At 43.8% G+C, this 23352-nt stretch overlaps 2 protein-coding genes across 2 annotated transcripts in view; both read right to left on the reverse strand.

The window, feature by feature from the left end:
* Positions 1-530: 530 nt before the first annotated feature.
* On the reverse strand, positions 531-8917 carry tbx16 (T-box transcription factor 16). The gene is made up of 10 exons (XM_069682544.1): positions 8799-8917; positions 3328-3804; positions 3065-3221; positions 2856-2958; positions 2350-2514; positions 2014-2160; positions 1854-1924; positions 1609-1697; positions 1304-1517; positions 531-1216 (listed from the first exon to the last, which is right to left on the reverse strand). The coding sequence occupies exons 2-10, from the start codon at positions 3341-3343 to the stop codon at positions 778-780; spliced, it is 1401 nt and encodes a 466-aa protein (XP_069538645.1). The 5' UTR covers positions 3344-3804; positions 8799-8917; the 3' UTR covers positions 531-777.
* Positions 8918-8982: 65 nt separating this feature from the next.
* cabin1 (calcineurin binding protein 1) overlaps positions 8983-23352 on the reverse strand; it is a 44523-nt gene continuing 30153 nt past the window's right edge. The window contains exons 32-39 of the mRNA XM_069682545.1: positions 22931-23094; positions 22747-22843; positions 21957-22640; positions 17868-17942; positions 13240-13498; positions 11014-11181; positions 10683-10885; positions 8983-10588 (exon numbers count right to left, since the gene is read on the reverse strand). Of these exons, the coding sequence (XP_069538646.1) occupies positions 10439-10588; positions 10683-10885; positions 11014-11181; positions 13240-13498; positions 17868-17942; positions 21957-22640; positions 22747-22843; positions 22931-23094 (1800 nt within the window). The 3' untranslated portion in view covers positions 8983-10438. The remainder of the gene's footprint in view (positions 10589-10682; positions 10886-11013; positions 11182-13239; positions 13499-17867; positions 17943-21956; positions 22641-22746; positions 22844-22930; positions 23095-23352) is intronic.

The raw sequence follows: 23352 nt of genomic DNA on the forward strand, positions 1-23352 counted from the left end.
AAAAACTTCCACTTTAGCATTTACAGGACAAAATCAGCCAAGAGATAAGAGGTACAGTTTTGTCCAAAGTTCCTCACGGCAGCTTTAAGTAACAGTTTTCATTGTTTGTAATAAACACAGTTTCCTTAAATTTGTTCATTTTTGTCTCGTTTTTAGACCCATTGCGCTCGTTGTAGTCGCTAGACTTTTATGCTGGTTTTAAGAATTCTAGACAAGCAAAATTGGCTTCACACGTTGGCTTATTTTTGTTTTGCTCAATATAATACAATTTGGTTTATTTCTAGTAGGGCTGTTTTTTCAACGTTTAAGACCATTGACAGGAATTCTGCTGTTTACTAGCTTTGTAGTTCTTTATTCTCATTCTGTCTTAATTATTTTGCATCAACACATCAAGACAAATGTCTTCTATGTGTAAACCTCCTTAGCACTAAACCTGATTCTGACTTGCCTTCGTTAGGGACAGAGAAAGAGAAAGCCACGAGACATCAAATCATGTCACTTTTAGGTTTTTATTTCTGATCACATCACAGTTTAACACAGACTTTAATTGCACACTTAACTTTTATTCTCTTTCTTTATAAAAATAATCTTTACACTTGCAGATGAGATGAAATACTAAATAAATACACAACCCAATAAAACGATCAACATGGAGTAGCACACGTCGGTTTGAGCAGCAGACAGGCGGCTCCTTCAGCTCAGGTCTCAGTGTTCGTGTTTTGCCTCTGTTTGTCTGAGCATGCAAACTCTAAAGTCCTCCTCAGTCACTTCATCCCTTCACCAGCAGGAATAAGAGAACAGGGGGTACTGGCTCCACTCAGCCACGTTGCCATGGTGATAGCCGTGGTGCACGGCCTGCGTGGTGTAGTCGGCTGTCAGGTGGTGAGGAGGGGGGTACTGAGCGGGACCGGGGCCGCTCCACTGGCCCAGCGGCTGCTCGGCTCCGTACGGGCTGTAGATGTGGTGTCCGATGACCCCGGGCTTCCCCGCCTGGCTCATGCTCATGTTGAGGACCCCCGTGTAGTCCTGCGGGGCCGGGAGGTGCTGCGGGCCACAAGCTGAGGGAACGATCTCCTGCGTGCGGGGCTTTGAGGAGTCGTGATCGGGGACGGTGGCGACGTCGGGGACTCTGGACTCAAAGCTGCTGCGCCCTGAGCCGCTGCTGCTGCTGCCCACGCTGGAGGACGGAGAGGGGGACTTCCCGTACTCGTGGAACCTGAAGACAAAAAGCAAAGTGATCAGCGCTCAGTTCATCGAGACATAATCAAGCTTTAGTGTGCTGCATAACTTCATCAGTATCTACCTGTACGGCTGGTAGGAAGCAGGAGCAGGAACCATCTGCTCTGTGTTGTACATGTCTCTGTGGTCAGCTCCAGCAGGAGACTCAGTCCTCACACTGTGCTCCCTCTCTGCAGCCCACGGGGAGTAACGCTCCTCTTTCACCGCCTCTCCCTCTTTCCTTTTGGGCAGGTCTCCTTCCTCTCCGTCGTAACCCTCAAATGATGTCCTGCAGAAATCTGAGAAGACAGAAATTATCACATTAACTTTAGAGTCCAGGAGAAGAAAGTGAAAACATCACAGAGAGGAAGAGAGTGTGCAATAATCTACCTGGTGGGCTGTCGTCCTCAGAGTCCCGGCTCAACATGTCTGACATCTTGGCTCGTTTCTCAAGGAGAGCGGGGCTCTTGTTTGCACGCCTGCAAAAACACATCAGGGTCAGTAAAACAGAACTACATACATTACTTTTAATCCTTATCTCAGTTCAAAGCATGTATTACCTTAAACACAATGCAACACATGTTCTATCCATGCAATGAGCCCTTCACGAGATGGAATAATAGTGTGATACTAACCTTTTCTTGTTGGTGCCTTCCTCCCGGAAACCTTTTGCAAACGGGTTGTGATCGATCTTCAGCTTTGTGATCTGTAGGTGGGAAAATAAAACCAGTTAAATCTCAATATTTTGTGTTGTCTACCAGCGGTTTTCTTTGGTTTGCAGAGATGGAAACTGACCTTAGTGTTCTGGTAGGCTGTGACCGCTGTGAAGGATGTCTCAGGGAAGGTGAAGGTCTGGAAAACACTCCAGCGGACGCTGAACAGGTCGTCTGCCTGGACGATGTGGAAGCGCGGGTGGTAGCGGTGCATGGAGTGCAAAATAATCTGCAGAGAAGAAGAGAGATTTAAATTATTTTCCATTTTAAAATACTTTTTAAGCTTAATTTCACAGGTATCCATTTTAAGTGTCACTAGTTTGACCCCCAAGGACTTAATTAACCAACATCCCAATGTGGATCATAATTGGTAAACAGAGTTATTGTTAAGCGCCCCTCTCTGGGTGCTCTCACTCACATGTCCGTGCTGGTCGAGCGTGTTGTTGGTGAGCTTGAGCTTCAGGAAAGACACAGACTGCTTCATCCAGTGGCTCCCCGGGGCCGGAGAGTCGGGGTGGAGGTAAGTCCTGCAGGGTGGCTGGGGCTCCGCTTTTCCTGCCACCTCCCATTTCTCTTTATTCCACTGTGAGAAGGAGACAGATCAGTCAGTAAAATGTGTCACGGAGAAAGCGGCTTCATCTTCCTGCTTCTTCCCCATGGTGCGAGAGGACGACAGAGTGGCAGAGTGACTGCTTGGCCCGGCAGCCACCCACAGAGACAGGGGGTAGTACAGTGGGCTCCCAGCAGGGGATAGAAAAACAGGAAGAGATAGCGCCCTTTGATGTATGATGTCAGGAGAGGAGGGGGGGTGATAAACGGGGGGTGTCGTGTCTGGAGATACTGGAGACCACTGAGCCAAAGCCATGGCTGTGCTAAGTCAAGGCTACTTTTAATTGAAGCAGATAAAACTGAAAGTTATCTTACCTTGTACCTGAATCCATCCTCAGGCACCATGTCCACCAGTAAGATGTACTTTGCACAGGGGATGAGGCCGGACAGATTCACTTTACAGTGTGGGAACATCCTCCTGCAGGAAATGAGTGAACACATGAGTGTGCAGGAAGAAACTTGCAGAACCAGCAAGAGGACTTTCCAAACATTTTGCATGACATGTTTTTATTCTCTCGTCTTACCTGCCGGGTTTAGTGATGATCATCTCTGTCCCTAACTCATGAAAGGTCCTCCAGAGTTCAGGGTCCTCCAGAGTCAACCTAATGTTCCCCTGGAGATAAGCGTCTGGTCCGGCAGCCATGGAGGAGGGAGGGGGGCCGCTGAAGTTGGGCTTCAAGTCTACAAGTGAAAAGATTCTTAAAATTGTGCTTTGCAAAATGAGGCATGGATGAGGAAGGGAAAGACAAATCTGAAGGGAATGCATTGAAAGGCAATTTACACTCACCTCTGATGGACTGCATGCTTCAGGTTCGGTAGGAGAACAGGAAAATCTTGATAAAGGTCATGCACCGAGGGCCAAAGAGAAATCCAAGAGTGGGATATCCAAGTGTTTCAGCTCAGCTCCTCTTAGGTCCCGTCCTCATGTGTAAAAGAAATCCAGCAGCAGGCAGTCAGAAGGTCAGCCAGGTCCTGTTCACAGATCTTGAGTCCTGCAGGAAGAGGTGACCATGACTTTTAAGGGGACCCTGAGAGTGGGCGGGGTCAGGAGAGCCATTCCCAGGCTTTGAAGTGGCACAATGATGAGTCAGGGCCCCGCTGTGATTGGAGGCTGCTGGAAATCAAAGAGACTTAACAGAGCCTTGATACCGTCCCCACAGGAAGGGGGACGGAGGAAATGCATCTTTATTAACTGCTAAGAGACTTTAAAACAAATATGGACGCACTTCCCTGCTGCAGATCGGGGCTGCGGCGGCACCACAGCCTGTGTAAATATCGCACACACGGAAACAGCATTTAGACTGCGTGTGAGATGTGCTAAATACTCTGTATATTACATTTAACACGGCTGATAGAAATACATCGGATGACACATTTAAATGACAGCAGTGAGAGCAGCATTTTCAAGAATACTCTGTACTAAAGTATGAGAGTAAATGTAGCTCATTAAAGTAGTCAAACCACAATGAAAATTCATGCATTGAAAATGTCACTTAAGTAAAAGTATAAAAGTATTTGCATTAAAATTAAAAAGTAAAAGTCCTTATTATGCAGAATCACCCCTTTCAAAATAAAATACATTCTATTATTGGATTATAAATACTGATGCATCAACATGTTCATTGCTTTAATGTTGCAGCTGCATAACGTCGAGCTATTATAATGTATTTATATGTTTTTTATACATATTTCTTTACATACCTGTAGTATCATGTGCAGCATACTGTTTTTATATCAGGCACCGTCTCTTTTGCAATAACTCACACACTTTATATTTTATATTTTCACTTATATTTGAGTTAATTATCTAATTTGTCCTGCATTTTTGGAGACATCAAGCACTATACTTTCCTTCTGGATTACTAAAGTTCTGTTTTATCTTATTTAATCTTATCTTATCTTGCTAACAGTATGTAAAGAAATATATAACTTAAGTAGAGCCCTGTTTGTATAAAAATATGACTTTATTGATTTTATATTGAATTGTGAATCTGAATCATTACAGTAGTTACTAAAGCTGCTAGACGAATGCAGTAAATAGTATGAGTTGAAGTGAAGCAGAAGTATAAAGTAGCAGGAAATAAGAATGCTCAAGTAAAGTCTCTCAAACCTGAAGCTAAGGAGAGCAGCACTATTCATTTAAAAAGAGCCCGACAGCATATATATGATCCCTTTTCACTTTCTCATTTTCCTCCATCAGAGAAATGACGCGGTGGGAGGGAATCTCTGTGTAAACCCATAATGGCGTAATGACAACACGCACTCTTTCTGCAGGTAACTTTTACCTGAGGGCGTCCCCCTCTCATGCCTGCAGGCTGTGGTGATGTGGGAGAGGGGGGTGTTGTGTATTGGGGTGTCTAGACAGGCCCATGCTCTGATAGATAATCTCATTAGGCTAGTTTCCCTTGAAGGGGACGGTTTCTGCATGTGGAGAAAGCCCCGTGTAAAGGCAGGCAATTAACAGCCAGTTAGCACCACATGCCCAAGTCAGGCCTGAATGGGACAGGAGGGGTCTGAGAATAAAGACCTGCACCAACAACCCCGACCGTCCTCCCACCATCCACATCCAGGCAGAATGCACTGGTTGGGTGTCATCGGCAGGGCCCGTCTCCGCCTGTATTGTACCGTGTTTAACAGGCGACACAGATGCTAAACACTGCAGGCGTTAGCATAGAGGAGCAAAATACAGGCACGAATATTTCACGTCTCATTCAACCTCCGTCCTAGCATAAACACACCACTTCCACTTCTCATTGTATTCTGGTGTCTGCGTGCTGCATACAATGGCTTCTGTAGGCTCGGCTGTGTGAGGCCCACGCACACAGCACACATTTTGCTTTGGTGTTACTGTATGGAGAACAGATGAGATGCTATAACCATACAGCAGCCTCTCCCAAAGTGAGGAGTGATACTTTATATTAGTTATTAAACAATCTGGGAATCACTGGGATGTACAGTTAATGATCTATCATTTTAAAAGCAGTTTGAATCATCGAACATTTCCCGCAGTTTAAAGGCAGCACTCTGCAGAATCAGCACGAAAGAGGTTTTCACTCCTTAAAAGTCTTCCCTGTGAAAATATTGACTCTCTTCTTTAACGCTTGTGTGCGGAGGTCGATGCAGAATAAAAAGGATAACAACACTCAGCTTGTAATGAAGCACTTAAAGACACAGGCGTCTCTGAAGAATCGGTTGCACATGTTAAAGGCCCTGATGCAGCACTCCTCCCCACGCTCTGCGGAACCAACATTGGCCTTGAGGAAGCGCGACGTATTTCTCTCCTCCTCACGTGAAGCCAGATGTTGTCGAGGAGTTATTAATCACAGGTTCGGCGTGGCTCTCCTCACTTTGCGCTCATCCCTGCTTTGGGAGCTGTTTTGGGGTTGCAGAGAGGTCACGCAGACGGTGATGGTTCAGAAGAAAGATGCTGCGAGAACAAAGAGAATTTGAAGGGGGGAAAGCCTCTGCAGGTTTTCAGCTCCAGCAGCAGCAGAGTGTGTGTGAGTGTCAGAGCCTAGGTGTACATTTCAGCAGCGGCAGCGTCAATCTCATTATGGACTGCGTCTGGAGGTGGCAGGTGTGACTGGTAAAAGCTGCGTGGGTGCACGGCCTGGGGACACAAGTCAGGCGCAGAGAGGCCTTAACGGGATGTGTAACAGGCAGCCTGAGGGCGATTTGGGACGGGATGACACATCAGGGAGGCGATGTGGAGAGGACTGATAGGGATTGCAGCCAGAGAAAAAAATGGGGGACCTAAATTTACTGCAGGAATGTAGCTGCTTTAAAGCTTTTTCCTGGACAGAAGGAAGCCTTATGGACAAATCGAACCCCCCATCTTAAGTCTGTCTTTACTCCCAGATCGCCGTTTTTAGCAGTGATGTTCCACCTCCCAGGTGTCAGTCTTTGGCCATTTGCTTTAACTGCACAGATCCCCTTGTGCTCCTCAGTTAACAGCTGCCAATATACAGCCAGGGCCCGGGGATCAGACGGCTCTCTAGCAGCCCAATAAAGAGCCCCCGGAGTGGACTGACGAGAAATCTCACACCTTTCGCTCACATTAGCCATGCAGCATGCCCTTTTGATGCTTAATTGGCCACTTTGAGGGGTTTGTAGAGATAGCAGCTCTGATGGCTGGAAACAACACAGACTCACAGGGAAAGACATGCCTTCACATGTTCAAATAGATATTGTAATTAGACTTTATCTGGTTTTATTTGTGTGTAAAGATCACAGGAAAGCGCTTTTATCTGATCGTCTACATGCAAATAACGTTGCAACCTAGAAAACGCTGCAAATCCTGATGTTTTATGCAGAACAGATATGTCAGATTGTACTCAATTAAATCCCAATTCACACATAACAAGAACAGAAATAGATAAAACTATACCGCCTATATCCGAACTCCTGCTCGGGATCTCACATGCACCAAACTTGGGGCCGGCCGAGCTCACATTTGGTCGACCACATAAGAAAACAAACCTCACATCTAGCTTGCCTGGCAAAGGGGGCAAATGACAACTTCACAGCACTTCATAAGAAACTCCTGGAAGTTGCTAATGAAGACTAATGACTTCCCTCGTGTCGCAGACTTCACACCAGCGTACAAGCCCTTTGACCACAAAGTCAATGTGGTCAGCGGGGTGGTCCGCCGGCCGCAGGAGTCCACACAGCTTCACCGGAAAAAGCACGGCGGATTGAAGAAGATACTTTTAAACATGAATTATTTCATATCTTAAATGAAAAGAAGCACTTTATCTTCAGGGAGGAGTTTGACCCTTTTAATAAGTGATGGTAAGAAGGGAGAAGAGGTTTTATTCTGTACACACGGTGAAGCCCTTTGAGGAAAACCTTTGCTTTTGAGGCATATCATTAAAACTGACTTTAAAAAATTGTCCTGCAATAAAACACGAGTTGGTTTTAAACTTAATCTGGTTGGTTTTTATCACTGGCAAAGTTTGATCGGTAAGAATGTAAATGTTGTTCTTTTTTAGCAGCCAACAGGAAAATCATTTAAGTTCGTAACTGATGAAATAGTTTCAGTTTTGAACACTTTAAAAAAAAACTTGACTGTGACGTTAGCTGTGTCGTTAGCTGTGTCTGCCACTGTTCAAATCTTGTGTGGCCTTTCCTGGTGACAGAAATGACTGCTGTGTGTTTTAACGAGGAACCATCACCTTCCTCCTCACAGACTCGACGATCCTCCTCTCTCTGGTTTCCTTCCTGGCAGCACAAGTCTGACCAAGCTTGTCGATGACTCCCCCTGACGACTTCTTAAACTAATTTAAAACAAAATGAACATATAACCTCATTAGATGTGTTACAGTCCTGTAATTCTAAAAAGCAATTTGACAAAGTAAAGTTTATGCATCTTAACCTGATTTTCTTTACACTCTTCTGCAGATTGACGGTTATCCCGGCCTGTAAAAGTTGCCTGTATTGTAAATATTGTTGCTGCCTCTTGGACTCTCGTGTCTTTATATCCTTTTAAATAAGGAAACATTTGATTCAATAATTACCAATGCATGTGTTCTTCTTCAATAAAGGAGTATTTTCCAACTACAGCATTAAAGCAGTGAACAAAGGTGAAATGCAGAAGGCAAAAATGACATATTAATAAAATATAACCTTTAAATATAACCTAGAATGTATTTACTTTACTGTCATTTTCCTGCTACTGTTTGCAACTGATCCCATTTCAACCTCACGTAATGGGACTTATTAGGTGACCACTTAGGTTTTAAATGCACTCATAGTTCATTATAACAATATTCAGTGTTTGTTTGTGGATTGAAGTTCCTAGAGTACTCCACAAGAGTTCTGGTGAGGTGGCTTTTAGTCTTTACGGCCCGAAATTGCAGAACGCCCTCCCCCCGGATCTTAGGACGGCAAACTCAGTTGGAACTTTTAAAAAGAAATGACAGACTTATCTTTTTAATGCGGCTTTTAATTAGGATCCACTTTACTAAGTCTTTGATAATATGTAATTGTTTATTTTTATGACGTTGATTTGGTTGTTTTCTGTTGCTATTCTTTTTTTTCATGTATTACATATTTGTGTTAATGTTTGATTCTGACCCTGTTTTGTTAACCACTTTGGGTTGCATCTTTGCGTGAAGGTGCTCTACAAATAAAGTTATTATTTTTATTATTGTTAATAAACCACTTTATGTGTCTTATGTTAGGATTTGACTGACATGAATTATAACATGTTAACTCACAGCACATAAGAGCATCATGATGCATTATAACAGTACTCACTGGAGGAAGTGATGTGTTCAGGTGTCCTATAATACAGCACAGTAACCAAACGGGCCCCTGCAGGAGGTCGAGCTCTGCGCTGTAACTTCAAACAGACGAAACGACCTCCTCACCTGACGCGAGGACCCTGTGGATAATATCTTCTGCACATCTTGATGGTCTCTTAAGCAGCACACAGAACAAGTGAGTGTTTCTCAAATATATTTTTGGTTTGACATCTATAATGCATTCAGTCAGACATAGAGAACAGTTCCCCTCCAGCAGCCTGAGCCGGGGGGGGCTTCAACCCGCTCACCTCTTCAGCTGTGTTACATTCCCAGAAGCTCAGCAGAACAATAGAAAACATCTTACACCAGAAAAATAAACAAAAACAACCAAAATACAAAACCATTTCTTTTTATCAAGGGTGATTTTACAATTATTAACGTGTTCCTTTTAAAAATTATCTTTAGACAGCTCTCAAGAAACACAGTCAGTAAATATCTTTTCTATATAGAAAACAATCTGTAAAAAACATTCGGTTGTCTTTTCTCTGAGTTTAGCTAGAATCCAGACAAATTTAGCAAAACGGTTTCAATGGAAAGGCATCAAAGTCCTCGTCGCGCGCTTCAATCCCACTGAACTCAGGAGAGATCGCGTGAAGCGTCTGCTAACGGCAAGTCGCGTCCTGAGTTGATTGAAATCGAAGCGACCCTCACCTTCTCACACATGCGCACACTTCTCCGGCTTAATACTCCACCCGTTAAAGCCCAACATGTTGGAGCATGACGTGTACAAAAGCTAATTTAGAAGAACTGAAACCTCTTTCTGCATCATTCAGGTCAGTGCTGGTGACAGGACGTCTGCCTGGTAAGAACTGTTCCTCTTAGCTACAAATGTACACCGAAGAAAAGAAAAATATAGAGAGGACAGAATATTACAAGAAATACAGTGAGTACAAAAATAGCACAAAGTTTGGTGCTAACTGAAAAACATCCCGAATGTTAAGTGTAAACATTTTCAATCTGCTACAGGTTGTGAGGCTGCGTGGACGGTTAGCTCCAAAGACGCGCCTCGAGTGCAGCCGATTGTCCGTATTCACCTCCGTGTTCATTGAAATATATATTATGTACCACTGCGATGATGGAATTCTCATGCCAAAGTAAAAGTTCGGTGGAGGACAGCAGGTTCATGCTGATGAGTCCAGACTGAGGCACCTCAGATTGGCGAGTTCTCAAACGAGGGTGTAGCTGCAGCTCGGAGGTTCGATTAGCAAACATAAAAAAATAGATGCATAAACACTGGACGGCTCGGCTGTAAAGGCTGAAAGTCTTCGTTGCCTGGTCCAGTTGGGTGCAGGAGAGCTCCATAAGCTGATGTGTGATATGCATAAATGGCACATTACAGACATGCTGAGGGAGTAAAGCCATCGTCGCCTGTCATGTGCACCCTCAGCAGAGCAAGGCGGTGACATGACAGGCGATGAGAATACTGCATTTTATTTTGTAATGCACGTGACGGGACAATAGCATCGACAAAGACAGCTGCAGTGACGTGTACCATTCCTCTTTTGTAAGACAGGGGGCAGGGGGTTTGGCAGAGTGAGGCGACAGAACGTCGGCCTAGTTCAGTTTCAGCGAGCGCGCGGAGCCTTCAGACGCTCAGATGTCCATGTAGTCGTCCTCCTCCTCCTCGTCCGACTCGCTCTCCAGAGACGACTCCTGGCTGGACGTCTCCTGCACCTCCAGCGCCGGCTGACTCAGAGTGTCCTTTTTGACCGTGGCTGCAGACTGAGATGACAGGATGACGTTCTGTGCGGGAGGAGACAGCAGGGGGCACTGTTGAGTCTTAAATGGTTATGCACACAGTGGCACAGAAGCACATATTCAGAGGCTAACTGCATACCTTGAGTCTTTGTTTGGTTTCCTCTGAGATGCTGCCTTTTGGGGAGAGGAGCGTGGGTGTCGGTGGAGTTACTGTGATTTCTGGAGGAAACTTGGTAACGATGGAAGGGATGAAAAGCTTTGGCATGTTGGGCGGGACTCGAGAGCGGATTCGGTTAGGGTCTGGAAGCTTTGACTGGTCATTGCTGGCGTACTGCTGCTGGTCTAAGAGACAAAAACGACATTTATAAATAATAGAACATTTTCAAGGCTAATTAAGTCACTGAAGGTTCTGTTAGACAGACTTAGAATTCATCAGTGTATCCTGATGTGACCTTTGCTGTCTCTCTGACCTGTGCAGGGTTGTGCTGTGCTACATGTGGCCGTTTCCTCTTGAAACCAGCCTGCTGATGCTGCTGCTGACTCTTGTCCCTGGGAGACAGTGGCGAGTTTCATCTGCTGACAAAGGTGGGACTCCTGCTGCCGGTACGAAAGCCCCTCTGCGGGCTCCTCTCGCTCCTCTGTTGGGAAAAACAAAATGCATAATAAATCTCCACCATCAGCATCGGAACCTCTGGCTGTTTGGCAGTTCTACAATATCTTGACTTCTTAAAACACATAATCAATGATCTAAATGGATCCTTTAACATCTAACTATTTGAGTTTTTCAGTGAATAAACTGGCCACATTTCTCCTTCATGTTTAGATTTTGTTATGATCCTGACAAAAAACGGAACAAGCGTGAAAAAGGTCACCATGAAGTTCCCTTCAGACAAAGTGAGCATGTATGAACTCACATTGTCCTCCTGCAGCTCGGACACCAATGAAAACAAAAATGATCTAACACTCTCTCACACTAGTGTTGCCTAGGAAACCGTTACATAATACATAGCTCTGCAGTGTTGCTTGATGCTAACCTGTGTGTGTGTGTGTGTGTGCATGTTCATATATGTGTATGCAAACCCTTCTGAATGTCTCTGAAACAACTTCTGATGTCATCAAACTTTCATAACTTGTAGCTCCTGATGCAGTGATGTTCAGTATATAAGTCAGCAGTGTGATCAGTGTTTACAGATGGAACTCTCTCTCTTTTTGAAGCCAGAAGGCCGACAGGTTTGACCTGATCACATCTTCTGATCAGTCGAGCTGTATTTCCCTCAGTGAAGATGTAATAGCTGATAATAGTTTGCTGTGAAGCAGCGTTGTAGGTTTTTTCAATTAACAAGGAAAATAAGATGATTCCTGATGTTGGAGAAACTCTGCCTGACAGATCATTAATTAAATGTTGGAGATTTTACAATCACAAAAATCTAAAAATAGAATTTTAAATTGATAAGCAAAGCCACATCAAACCAAGCATGTGCTTTTAAAGAGTTAATAATGACATTGTATTATTATAATACATTTTTAACTGAGTGGTTTTTATCAAGACTACAGTTAAAAATGTATCTTAATGTAAAGAAAATGTTGGCTTCACGTGAAATAGTCAACATATAATGTTGTTAACAAAAATACGTATCGACTTTTTCTGCTGTTGTAGAATTTTGCCTTTTCATCAGTAATGTTTACCTTGATACGAGTATGTGTAGGAGAATGGGGAATGCATCAAAGTGACTCAATATGAGTTGTGTATTAACTTTGTAGTAATGTATGTGAACACAACGTGTCTTTTAAATAAGTAACTTAACACGCGTGTCTCAAAACTGCTGGTTGCAGGTCTTTGGACTGGACTCAAAAACCATCAAATGATATTAACTTCATGTCCATGTAATGTAACACTTCTTGTGTTCATACATCTCCAACTTATAGCATTTCTCAGATTTGAAAGAGTGAACAATTAAGATATATTTTCAGACATGCATTAGAAATCCTCTTAAAATGAACAAAAATAAAAGAGTCATCTGGATGAAAGCCAATCTTACGTCTCTACTGATTGAGCACTTGTCAGACTGAAAAGCAGGAAAGCTGCCTCAATAACAGGAGGGCTGTTGTAAGTGCCTCTGAATGCTCTTACTGCCCTCTAATGTCTCTGCTGGCCTCACACAGCAATCACATCATTATCAGAACATCATAAAGGATTTATAACTCGAACAAAGAGTTCAAATATTCAGAAGAAAACAACAAAATACTACATGCGGGTGAGTTTGCATTATAAGGGGACTTGAGGCGAAAGACACCGTGTGTAGGACTGACATATTCAGATATAAGTGCAAATCTATCAGCCAGGATATTCATAATGAGGTTGATGATGCCAAACCCCTCCGGAAGCTCATGCAGGCAGAAAAAGAGTCACAATCTGGAGGACGCTGATTTCTAAAACTCTTCTTGGAGGCCTGACAAAAACCCAAAAGGCAGAATATAAGCAGGCCAGAGTTGTTATGTAACAGATCTGTGGAAGGCCACAGACGCCCCCTGCTGGTCGCATGGACTAAAGCATCCAGAGATATTTACAAACTGAGCTGACATCTGCAAAGGTTCACCTCAGCAGTAGTTCTAGACGACAGCAGCATTATTCTATCAAGATATGAGTCCATTACATTGTGTCAAGATACTAAACATGTAGTGATGTGTTTAAGTACCTGTGTGTGGTAGGAAGGCCATGGCGGCAGCAGGGTGGCTCGCTGCTCTCCTGTGCTGCGGCTGGTCGTGGAAGCCTGAGGCCTGAGGTCGGGGCAGCTTGCTCAGCGGCTCGTACAGCACTTTGGCTTGGCCGTCCTGGGTGGAGAGCGGGTGGCAGGCGGTGTGGCTGAGCAGGACGGGTGTGGGCAGGGAGGCGGGGAAGAAGATGTCTCTGTGCTCCTTGGTGTACTTGGGCGTTGTGGGGGCGTCGCCTGCAGACTGATGGAGAGAGAAGAAGAGCAGTGGTCGTGAGGAGGAGCTCCATCTGCAGCGTGGATTTCTCAGAGGTGTGCATCCTCTGCCTGCAGAGTCTGCTCAGACTCTTTTCAAACACCACACATCAGCAGTGTTAGCCTCTCACATAAGAAGTAATGAAATCCTCCATAAAGCCGCAATGTCGTCCCCCCGGTGTTCAGAGGCTCACTGTGTGTGCCGGACTCTGTGTTGGGTGCTGACGAGGAGCACGACTCCACAGCGCACTACATCCCTCTGAGCCACTTTCATGCGTGTCCTTTAGAGGACCACTTATAAACACAAGAGCTGCACAAACAACCTGTGACAACAGCCGCCCTGCTCCTAGAGCCGCTGTCATGGCAACACAGAGGAGCAGAGTTAAAAGAAATAAATACACCTTCTCTAGTTTTCAATTTAAAATGGATGAAAGGTTGGAGGAGAACGAGACTTTATACGCCTGAAAATCCACATCTTCAGAACTGTAAAATATATATAAGAAATAATGATTCCTACATCCAGCAGACGGCTACACACACATTGCATTAATTATAAAGGCATGTTAAAAAGTAAATATGATGTCAGATTTGCAGAGAGCTTTTAAGTCAGGGGTAAATTTGATGATTAACAGTTTTGTAAAGATCTCAAACCCCGGAGCGCCATGTTACACAAGACGAGCGGGTCTGACAGATACAGTATGTTAGCACAAGATCATTTGGCAACAACAGAGCTCTCAAGATGCCATTTTTTTCTCAGACGCTCTGCTGGGAGTTGAAGTCAAATTGTGCTCTGAATCAGAGCCGTGTATGATGAAGGTCCCTGGGGGGATTCACACAGCAGCGAGCAGGCAAATCAAACAGAGTAGCCTTCCAAAAGCTTAGACAGCAACAGATCCTTCAGCTCTACGCCGAGCGCCACAGCAGCTCCGAGCATGCAGCAGCTCCACAGCCAGCTTTGATGATTCATATCTCATGAATTAAACATCGGCAACAAAGACACCAACAAGTCAGCTGGACCGTGCGCATAAGAGAAACACTGTACCTGAGAAAATTGCAGCACATAGCATGCAGCCGCTATGACGCCTCCTGGAGGGTTCGCTGTGTCTGTCTGTCAGGCAAACCGAGGTCCCACGATGTGAACTGAAAGATGGTTCTTTGCAATTATCGAGATTGGGCTTTAAATCAGATTAGAGCAGCTGTAGATGTCGTGTACGGGTTTGGTCATCTCTTCAACACAATTGAAAGACCGGCCAACCGAACATTTTAATTAAATTGCCTGCACAAATGGGACTGGCACTGGAGCGCCAAATGTCCGTATTATTCGTCGTGCAACACCTTGACATACTTCCAAGTCTGCTAGGGCACATTAAGGTGCAGAGACTGGAGTGTTTAAAGAGGTAACTCCGTCAAGTCTCTCAAATAACGTCCCCGAGAAGAGGAGAGTAAAAACCAAAAAGAAGCACACATCAGACCTGCGTTGATTGACAGTAACAGAGATCACAGGTCATTTATCCTTGACTTGTTTTCCCTCTGATGAGGCATCAAACCGAAGAAGCAAACAATACACAGATTACAAAACAGCCGATTTTCTGGCTCAGCACAACACGGGCAGATCTCGCTCTGCACTTGTGGGGGCTTGAAGGAATGTGTGAATCTGTGAGAGGCAGGCAACAACTTTTTCATGTCCTCGAGCGGAGAGCTTTCAAGGTGCCTACTCACATCTCCCACGACATACGAAGGAAAACCACGACAGGAGCTGCTGGCACGCTAATTACACAAAACAGCAGCGAGGTTAGACTGCAGCACAAGAGAGTGCAGCAGCCTCCCGTCTTATTGAGACTACAATGCAAACAGGCTAATTATCCAAACGTGTAACAGGTTAACAAGTACGCTGTGACGATTACAACAGGCATCACATTCAGACAGGCAGCAGAGGACAGGAGACAGTCTGCTTAAGACTCCACACATGAGGTTTTATGTTAATAATTTAACAACAAATGGTTATAATTAAACAAAATCAAGTTTTCAAATTTGATGAAACATGATTTACATTTTCTTACCTAACATCTAATTTATTTTATCGCCACAAATGTCCATTTAACGGTTTGAATTTTCCGGTGACGCTGCAGAAAGTCATTTTAAAAATGGTTTTTAATTTCAAGGTGACGTTTTATTTCACGGAAGTTAAAGACAATTTGATTTGTAATCCATTGAAAACATTAGAGTAGACTTGACGTGCATCAAGATATCATAGAGATTTATATATATATATATATATATATATATATATATATATATATATATATATATATATATATATATATATATATATATATATATATATTTATATATAATGAACAAAAATAGAAACTGATTTGTAAAGTGCCCAAACAGCTGCTTCAGTAAAATACGCTTCCAGTAAAATCCAGGATTTGATTTATTAAAGGATTATAATATATATTATTGCTATAAGACTGTCAGCCAATATCATCTACTTCAATTATAAGACAGCCGGGCATTATCATTATATTTCTATTTATATTAAACATCTGTCCCTATTCTTTAAGAGCCCCTTCAGCTTCTGTTTCCCAAAACACTACTGTTTATGTGTCTGTCTTTTTCTTCAGGCTTGCAGCTCCGTGCTGCATCGTCATTATTATCTCGATGTCTAATTATCTCGCATTTACACCCAACAAACGAAGGCACAGACAAAACGAACAAAGACAACAAAAAGAAAAGAGGATGATAGGATCAGCCAACGAGGAAAACAGACTTATTTTGCCCACAGCTACGTCTCGTGATGCTGAGGGGAACATCACCGTGACAACAGGATGTGGGCAGAGGGACCCTTGTTGACTGTGTCGGCAGGAGGAGGGATGTGAGGAAGGGGGAGTCAGTCCAGACCGACACAGGGCGAGACAGAGCAGCTCATGAGTCGATGAGGAATATGAGCAATTAGAGAAAGCTGTGTTTATAGCTGGGTCAGCTGTAGATGAACCCATCAGATTAAATACAGTTAGACAAACTTATAATATATTTAGATACGACTGTGTGGCAATTAGTCTTGTGCTCCATAATCACATTGCTGGTGTAAATAGGCAACATGCATGTGAAGGCCAAACTGAAAATGATGAAGTTGGGCAACTACAGTGTGAGGCTGAAGGGACAACAGGGAGCATTCACACCGAGCTACACGCCTATTTATGGTTCCTGCAGGCTGAAGCAGCAACTGTGGGAAATACCATGTTACTATGAAGATTTTACTACAGAGGCTGCAGGATACCTGCCCACATAACAGTCCCATCTACTACTTTTACCTATTCAGCTTTGTTTTTGTCCTTAGTTGTTCACTCCTGAGCGAGTACTTCGAGAGCAATGAAGAAAATCCAGTCACATTCCTCGTGTGTGTCGTAAGTAAAATGAGCATATACTGCTCAAGAAGCAAAAAGAAGGAAACTACAAAGAGAGCCCTAAATAAAAAGAGGGATCAGACGAGTGGGAGTGTGGGGGGCTGACGAGCAAAGCGATCGCCCCGTTCCTTCTTGACAGGTACTGGTAGCTCTTACGCTAACAGCTAACAGTAGCACTAAGCTCCAACACCTAGAGGTAAAAAGGTGGTCCACATCAAGAATCATAACTATAATGAGAACTTTAGTAGCATTTGAACATTTTGCCAGCAATACAGTGAACTTTTTGGAATCAACAGCATCTCTCCTCTCTCTCTCTCTTTGCCTCGATGCTGCAGAGAGGCGCATCGCACAACGGCTGCGCCGCACACACCAGTTGCAAAATAGGCGCACATGTTTGGTGTAGCGGAGTGATACAGAGAGGCGGAAGGTTTTTTTACATTGGAATGTTCATATTGCTTGCTAGCGCAACGGTAACCGTGATGCTGTCGGTGTTAGCTCAGCGGGGTGGGCGTGTTCTCGCACGAGAGAGTGAGAGTGAGCTTCTGGTGATGAAGAGCCCAGGAGGAGGGGCCTAGTTTGAATGTGTTGTTGACAAAATACAAGGAAAGATCCTACTAATTATACCTTGAATTAACCATGTGTCAGTTCAGTGCAACAATGTCGGCAGCGTAGGCATCTTCCTATGCTTGCTGTTATCATAAAAATAATGTTATAATAACTTCCTGACTGGACAGTTTCTTCTGCCATTAGTGTAAAGTAACAAAACATGTGCTCATGAGGTCACTGAAATTCTGCAGCTGTATCATAAACCTGCTTTGAGTAACGTCATAAATCACTGAAGCATGAGGGCAAGACAAACACTTGGTTTCAATAGGAGTACGTACAGAGTACACACTGTAGAGGTAGCAGCATGATGGCAGATAAGCATGCTGAGTTACACAGTTTTACCTGTCTTTGGGCAGAAGTGGCCAACTGTATCTGGCAGAACTTCACAGCTTGATCCAGAGCTACATCCTCGTCGACCTGAAAGAGGAAAAGAGGCAGAAAGAGGACGTTAGGGCAGAGAAACATCCTCATATACGGATATTTGATTCCACACAGTGTTTAATCTTTTCAAACTAAACTATTACTCTTCATGTATTATTTCTGTGATGTGTCCTATTAATTCCTCACTGTGTCTCCAGACTAAAGCCAAACCAACATCTTCTGATTCTGTATCAGAGGCAGTAGGATGTCTGCGGATCTACTGCCTCTGATCACAGCAGCAGCGGCTCACATTAAGGCCCAGTGCAGCTAGTGTGGATGGATGTGTGGGAGTCGGCGAGCTAAGCTACAGCCCTGCATCACACACTTAGCAGTAATCTTGCTCACACAGCTGTTCTGTTCCCTCCAGCAGCCTGTTGTATGCATCAGTTCAGGGACCCCCAAAGGGAAATGTTTTTTTTTCTTGCTGCAGCCTCATTCTACTTTTCAAATGTGCCAATTGTTAAATGGACTGAGTCGAGCTTCAGCGCATCACAGCTCTCTGCTTTCAATTCATGTCGAGCTCGCTGCACACCACATACAGCTCTCAATTATGACTTATCAATATCACATAATAATTATCATGACAATGAGGCAAATTTCAACATGTCATGTCTTATCACGTCAAGAGTGAGCTTAAAGTAAGAATAAAATAAAGAAGAATATCTCATTGAAATATGCAGAATTTAAGACATGAAACAGGAATAAAGAGGAAGAGTTGTAATCTGTAACTACGTGCAGCTGTGCAACGCAGCAGACCATTAAACCACAAAGCGTCTGCAGTTGGTGCAAGTAGGTGCACAATCACAAGATGCTTCTGAAAGACAAGCATCTTGTGATTGATTACATAACTGATTCGGTGACAGGAAACATGTCGGGGCTGGTTCTGGCTTCTGTCTCTAATGGGTGTGTCTGAGAAAATATTCACTTTGCAGCTGCTTTAAGAGCAAAAGGAAGAATCGTAGCTGCAACCTGAGCCCTTAAAAACAACGCAGAAAGCTGCTGAAGCTGGCCGCTTTCCTCCGATCTCTTCTGCTTCTTCTTCTGCAGCTGTCCCTCGCCTACTGCCCTCCCACTCCAGCCTCAGCCTCTCTTGCTTTACACAGCCAGTGACATGGCAGCTCCTGTAGGGCCAGCATTGATCTTCAGCTCGATATCGCTGTATAAGCTGAAGTGGGCTGTTCTGAAAATGTATCATCAACTCTAAAGAAAGCAGTGAAGTTGGACTAACTTCCAAAAGCTAAAGAACATTTGCTCTCAAGAGACACAAAGAGAAATGTCTCAAGGTCTCTGTGTTAGCACTACACATTTTACCCAGTTCTACAGTCACTACACACACGACAGAAGATTAAATAGTCTTTGAATGGGAGCAAAAAGTGTTCAGCTCATGCATTCAAAATCCAAGAGCGAATCAATGCAATTAATTAGCTATGGCAAGTCATGATTAGATGCATCAATTTGAGGCGTTTAATTGGAAAAAACAGAAAAAATCCCCTCCCACTGGTCAGATGGTGTGAAAAAGTCCCTAATCGTTTGAAAAATACTACCACTTTTAGAGTCAGCCACCTCTTTCTGGAAAAACATCCGAAAGAACAAAGTGAGTGAAAGAGGTTGAATTAGGGTTATAGAGTAAAGTAAAAACCGCACTTTGTGAAATGACTGTTTCAGTGTTTTCAAACGAAAAGAGGGAAAGTCCCTTTGTTCTAGTGGGTGTTATTTTCTTGTTAAGTTAAAAAGGGGTTTCCTGAGCCCAAATGATTGTAAGAGGGTTCATATGAAGCATGCATGACTTGCAAAATGACTACAATTTGCAGGTAAAACAAAAAGTGCCAAGCCCCCAAGAAGAAAGTGGGTTTTGAAGCCAATTGATTTTAACGACAACTTCCAGGTCTGTCACATGACGCACACTGGCCAAAACTGATTTTTTTACCGTGCATTTTAGGAAAGACTTTATCGGTACGTTATCGGTAACTACAGATTATGACTTGAAAATGACGTATCGGCAAATATGTCATTTTTCTGCAGACAGAACAACACTTTAATCATCAGCTCAGAATCAGTCATGCGAGGAGGGGCCAAATCTTATCATCCAAGCCTGTCTAAGTTGTATAAATATTAGTTTTATTTGAAAGAAAATGTTCCATAGAAATAAATATGGCATTTTGTACATAACCTAAATTTAAGCAGTTTTCTTACATTGCCCAGTGAATGTGCACATTTTAAAAAGCACTGTATTATGTTATTTCTGCCAGTGGGCCACTACAAGAAGAGTAGGCATGATATCAATTCCACTACAGGGGAGACTAGATGTTCTCTGCAATTAAGTGGAAAAAAAAACATGTCCCTAATATGTTGGTATCGCAATCGGCAAAAAGGGTTGGAAAATATCGTCATATCGGCGAAAAAACCCAATATCGTGCATCCCTAATCTGTTTACACGCAGTCCCCCAAACACCAGGGGCATGCACCGCTTCAATTATGGTGCAGGATGAGACTGTATTTGGGGTTAAGTGTAGTGCATCGTTACAGGCCTGCACATTAACAGATATCTTATGGATACAAGATATACAAACAGGCATAAAGATGTTCTAAATCAAACGGCAGACCTTAGTCTTTAATAAGCCTTCATTTAATCATTTTGTCATAGACATTGCAAAATTGACTAGAATCTAGAATCTTATTTTAGGCATGATGAAGTGTTTGGTAGGCAGGGTGACAGGAAGGTGGCTTTATTGGCCACCGATGATGAAGCTACTTTAGGAGCGGGTAATTTCATACCCGGAAGTTTTTTAGCTTCATGCATAACTTTCAAGTTTTGCAACTTTCAGAGGAATGTTCTCCAATACATCCCACATATGGCAAATAGTCATCGCAACATATCTTTATCTGTGTGTGCGCTAGGGTTATAACAATCCATCGACATGGACAAATTATCGATTCAATTATCAACAATTCAGTAACATTGATTCAAAGTGAAAACAACATCACTTTAAAATACGCCTTTACTTTGAAATTCCCATGGTAAGGTTTTGTCACCGTTTCCATCAAAGAGCACCATCAAGAGCCGGCTACATAATGGCAAGCCAGATAATTAACTCCTCTCTTGGGGATAAATTAGCTGTGTGGCAAATATTTTGGATTTTAAAGTAAACAACAGACAAAGCACAGGCAGCATGTAAACAATGTCATAACAACGCTTGCATTTAGATTAATACACGGCAAATGTGACGCTATATAGTGCACAACAGACGGTCTAAGGAACTGATTGTTTTTAATTTAAATGTGTGATGGACTTCAGTAATGAAATGTAGATTTGGGGAGCTGACATAAATGTAACTGATTGTAATAAATGGGCTTATGATGTCTCATATTGATAGTGCCCTGAATTAAAGGACTAGTTGGCCGATTTTCAACCTCAGTCCTATCGTGCTATTATGGGGAGCTAATGCCATTATGGTAGAAAAAAAGGCAATTTCGCTCTGTGCCTTTGGAGGACGCTATCTGCTTCTCCAATGAGCCCTGGAAACCCTCCACCAGACTACATAAAACGCGTCATCTGGTGGAGGCCAGGGAGCTCGCTAAACGACACTTCCTCAATCTAGAAAGCCCGCCTCCGTCGTCATGTCTCGTTCAAAATCGTCAGGTTTAAAATGTAGACTGCAGACCTGAAGATTTTTTAGACGACCCACCGTTATATTCTCGTCGTATATTGGATTCTGTACCGCTCTGAGCCGTTGTCTGCAGCGAAAACGGTAGTATTTCACTTTCACCGTTCCTTTCAGAGGGAGGGACGCAACGCACGCTGGGTGTACACCAGCTTTGACTGACAGTGGCTTTTTCCAGGGGAGAATTGCTCCTTTCAATTGAATCAAAGTTGTAGTGTGGTAAACTTCCAGATATCGGCAAAAATGATATTGATGTCCAATGAAATATAATATTGTACCATAAGAAACTTGTGATTAACGACTCTAATGTGCACAGCAGAGGTGCACTGTGTGTCATGAAGAAGCTTACCTGTTTAATGAGCATGTAAGTCTCGGACATGATCTTCTCAATGCGTCCCAGGTCATAGGTCATGACTTTCTGGCCTTGCTGCCACACTCTGTAGGCATCAAGCAGTAAGGTTTTTCCAGACTCCACATCCTCAAGAAGCTTCCTCTTCCTGTTTGGCCTCCGTACTGACCCCTGATCGGTACCACTGACTGACACAGCGACCTTGGGTACTGAGGCTTGGAGCTGCTGTTGCCTGGAACTGATACTTAATTCCTCCAGAGACAGCTCTGGTGTCCGTCCGCTGTCAGTCACTTTCTGCTGGGGCTCCACGGTGCTCAGGGAGGTCTCAGTCTCTGTTTGGTTGCCCTGAGAATCTGTGGCTGTAGAGGGCCTCCTCCAGTTGCCAGAGTCCAGCTCCATGGGTTCCTCTGGCCCTGCTTTGTGCCCCTCACTCCCAGCAGTCTCCACCTTCCCAAGGTAACTCTCCTGAAGCTTACTCCCTTTATCTATGGATGGCAGCAGAGTGATGACTTGTGCCTGGGCGGCCTCCCTTGGCCCTGTGTCAACGGTACAGACCCCCTCTGTGAGCCCAGGCTTCTTCGGCAGTGCATGCTTGCTGTCCTCTGAACTGGGCCTGTTGGATGCGTCGGTTGTGGTCATCTCCCCCATTGAGGGCGCAGGCGCTTTGTGAAGCTGCTCGGACACCTGAAAGAGAACAGAAAATGTCAAAACATGAAGCGGGTGCATGCCAGACATCTAAAAACACACTGCGTCTCTCAGCGAGTGTGTGTAAAGATTTGCGCTTCCTTACCCCTGAGAGACTGTTGAGATTGTCCTCCAGGACTTTTACAGTTAGGAAAAATGCTCTCTTGGCCAAAACCTGGCGATCAACATCCCGTAAATACTTCCTTCATGGGAGAGAAAGAAGAGAGATGTTATGGAGCAAATACATAACACATCACAGAAAAGCAGCATCAAACAAGGCTGATTCTTACTTTCCCTGGTCGGGGGTTCTCTGCAGCATGAAAGAGACTTTTAGCAAAGTATCGTGATCCTTGAGCTGAGACAGCACCTCCAGCAAGAGGACAATGGATCGGTTCATATGAGATGCAAAACTCCCTGGGCGATCAATCTCATCTACTGGAATACGCCAGATGCCCTGGAGAGACAAAAGAAGAAGCAGAATCATGAAGTGTGACTGAGATAAGGATGCACAATATTGGATTTTTTGCCGATTTTGGTACCGATATATTAGTTGCATGTTTATTTTCCACCTAATAGCAGAGAACATCAAGTGTGTAGTGGAATTGATATCATGCCTACTCTCATTATAGTGGCCAAAAACTGCCACAAAGCAGACATCTTGCACACTTCTTCACGCTTGATGGAAGAGGCGTTGTACAAAAGTCATGTCTGA

The sequence above is a fragment of the Semicossyphus pulcher genome, unplaced genomic scaffold (assembly GCF_022749685.1).
Source record: "Semicossyphus pulcher isolate SPU_LCO1_2020_fin unplaced genomic scaffold, fSemPul1.0.p SCAF_6, whole genome shotgun sequence".
Taxonomy (NCBI): Eukaryota; Metazoa; Chordata; class Actinopteri; order Labriformes; family Labridae; genus Semicossyphus; species Semicossyphus pulcher.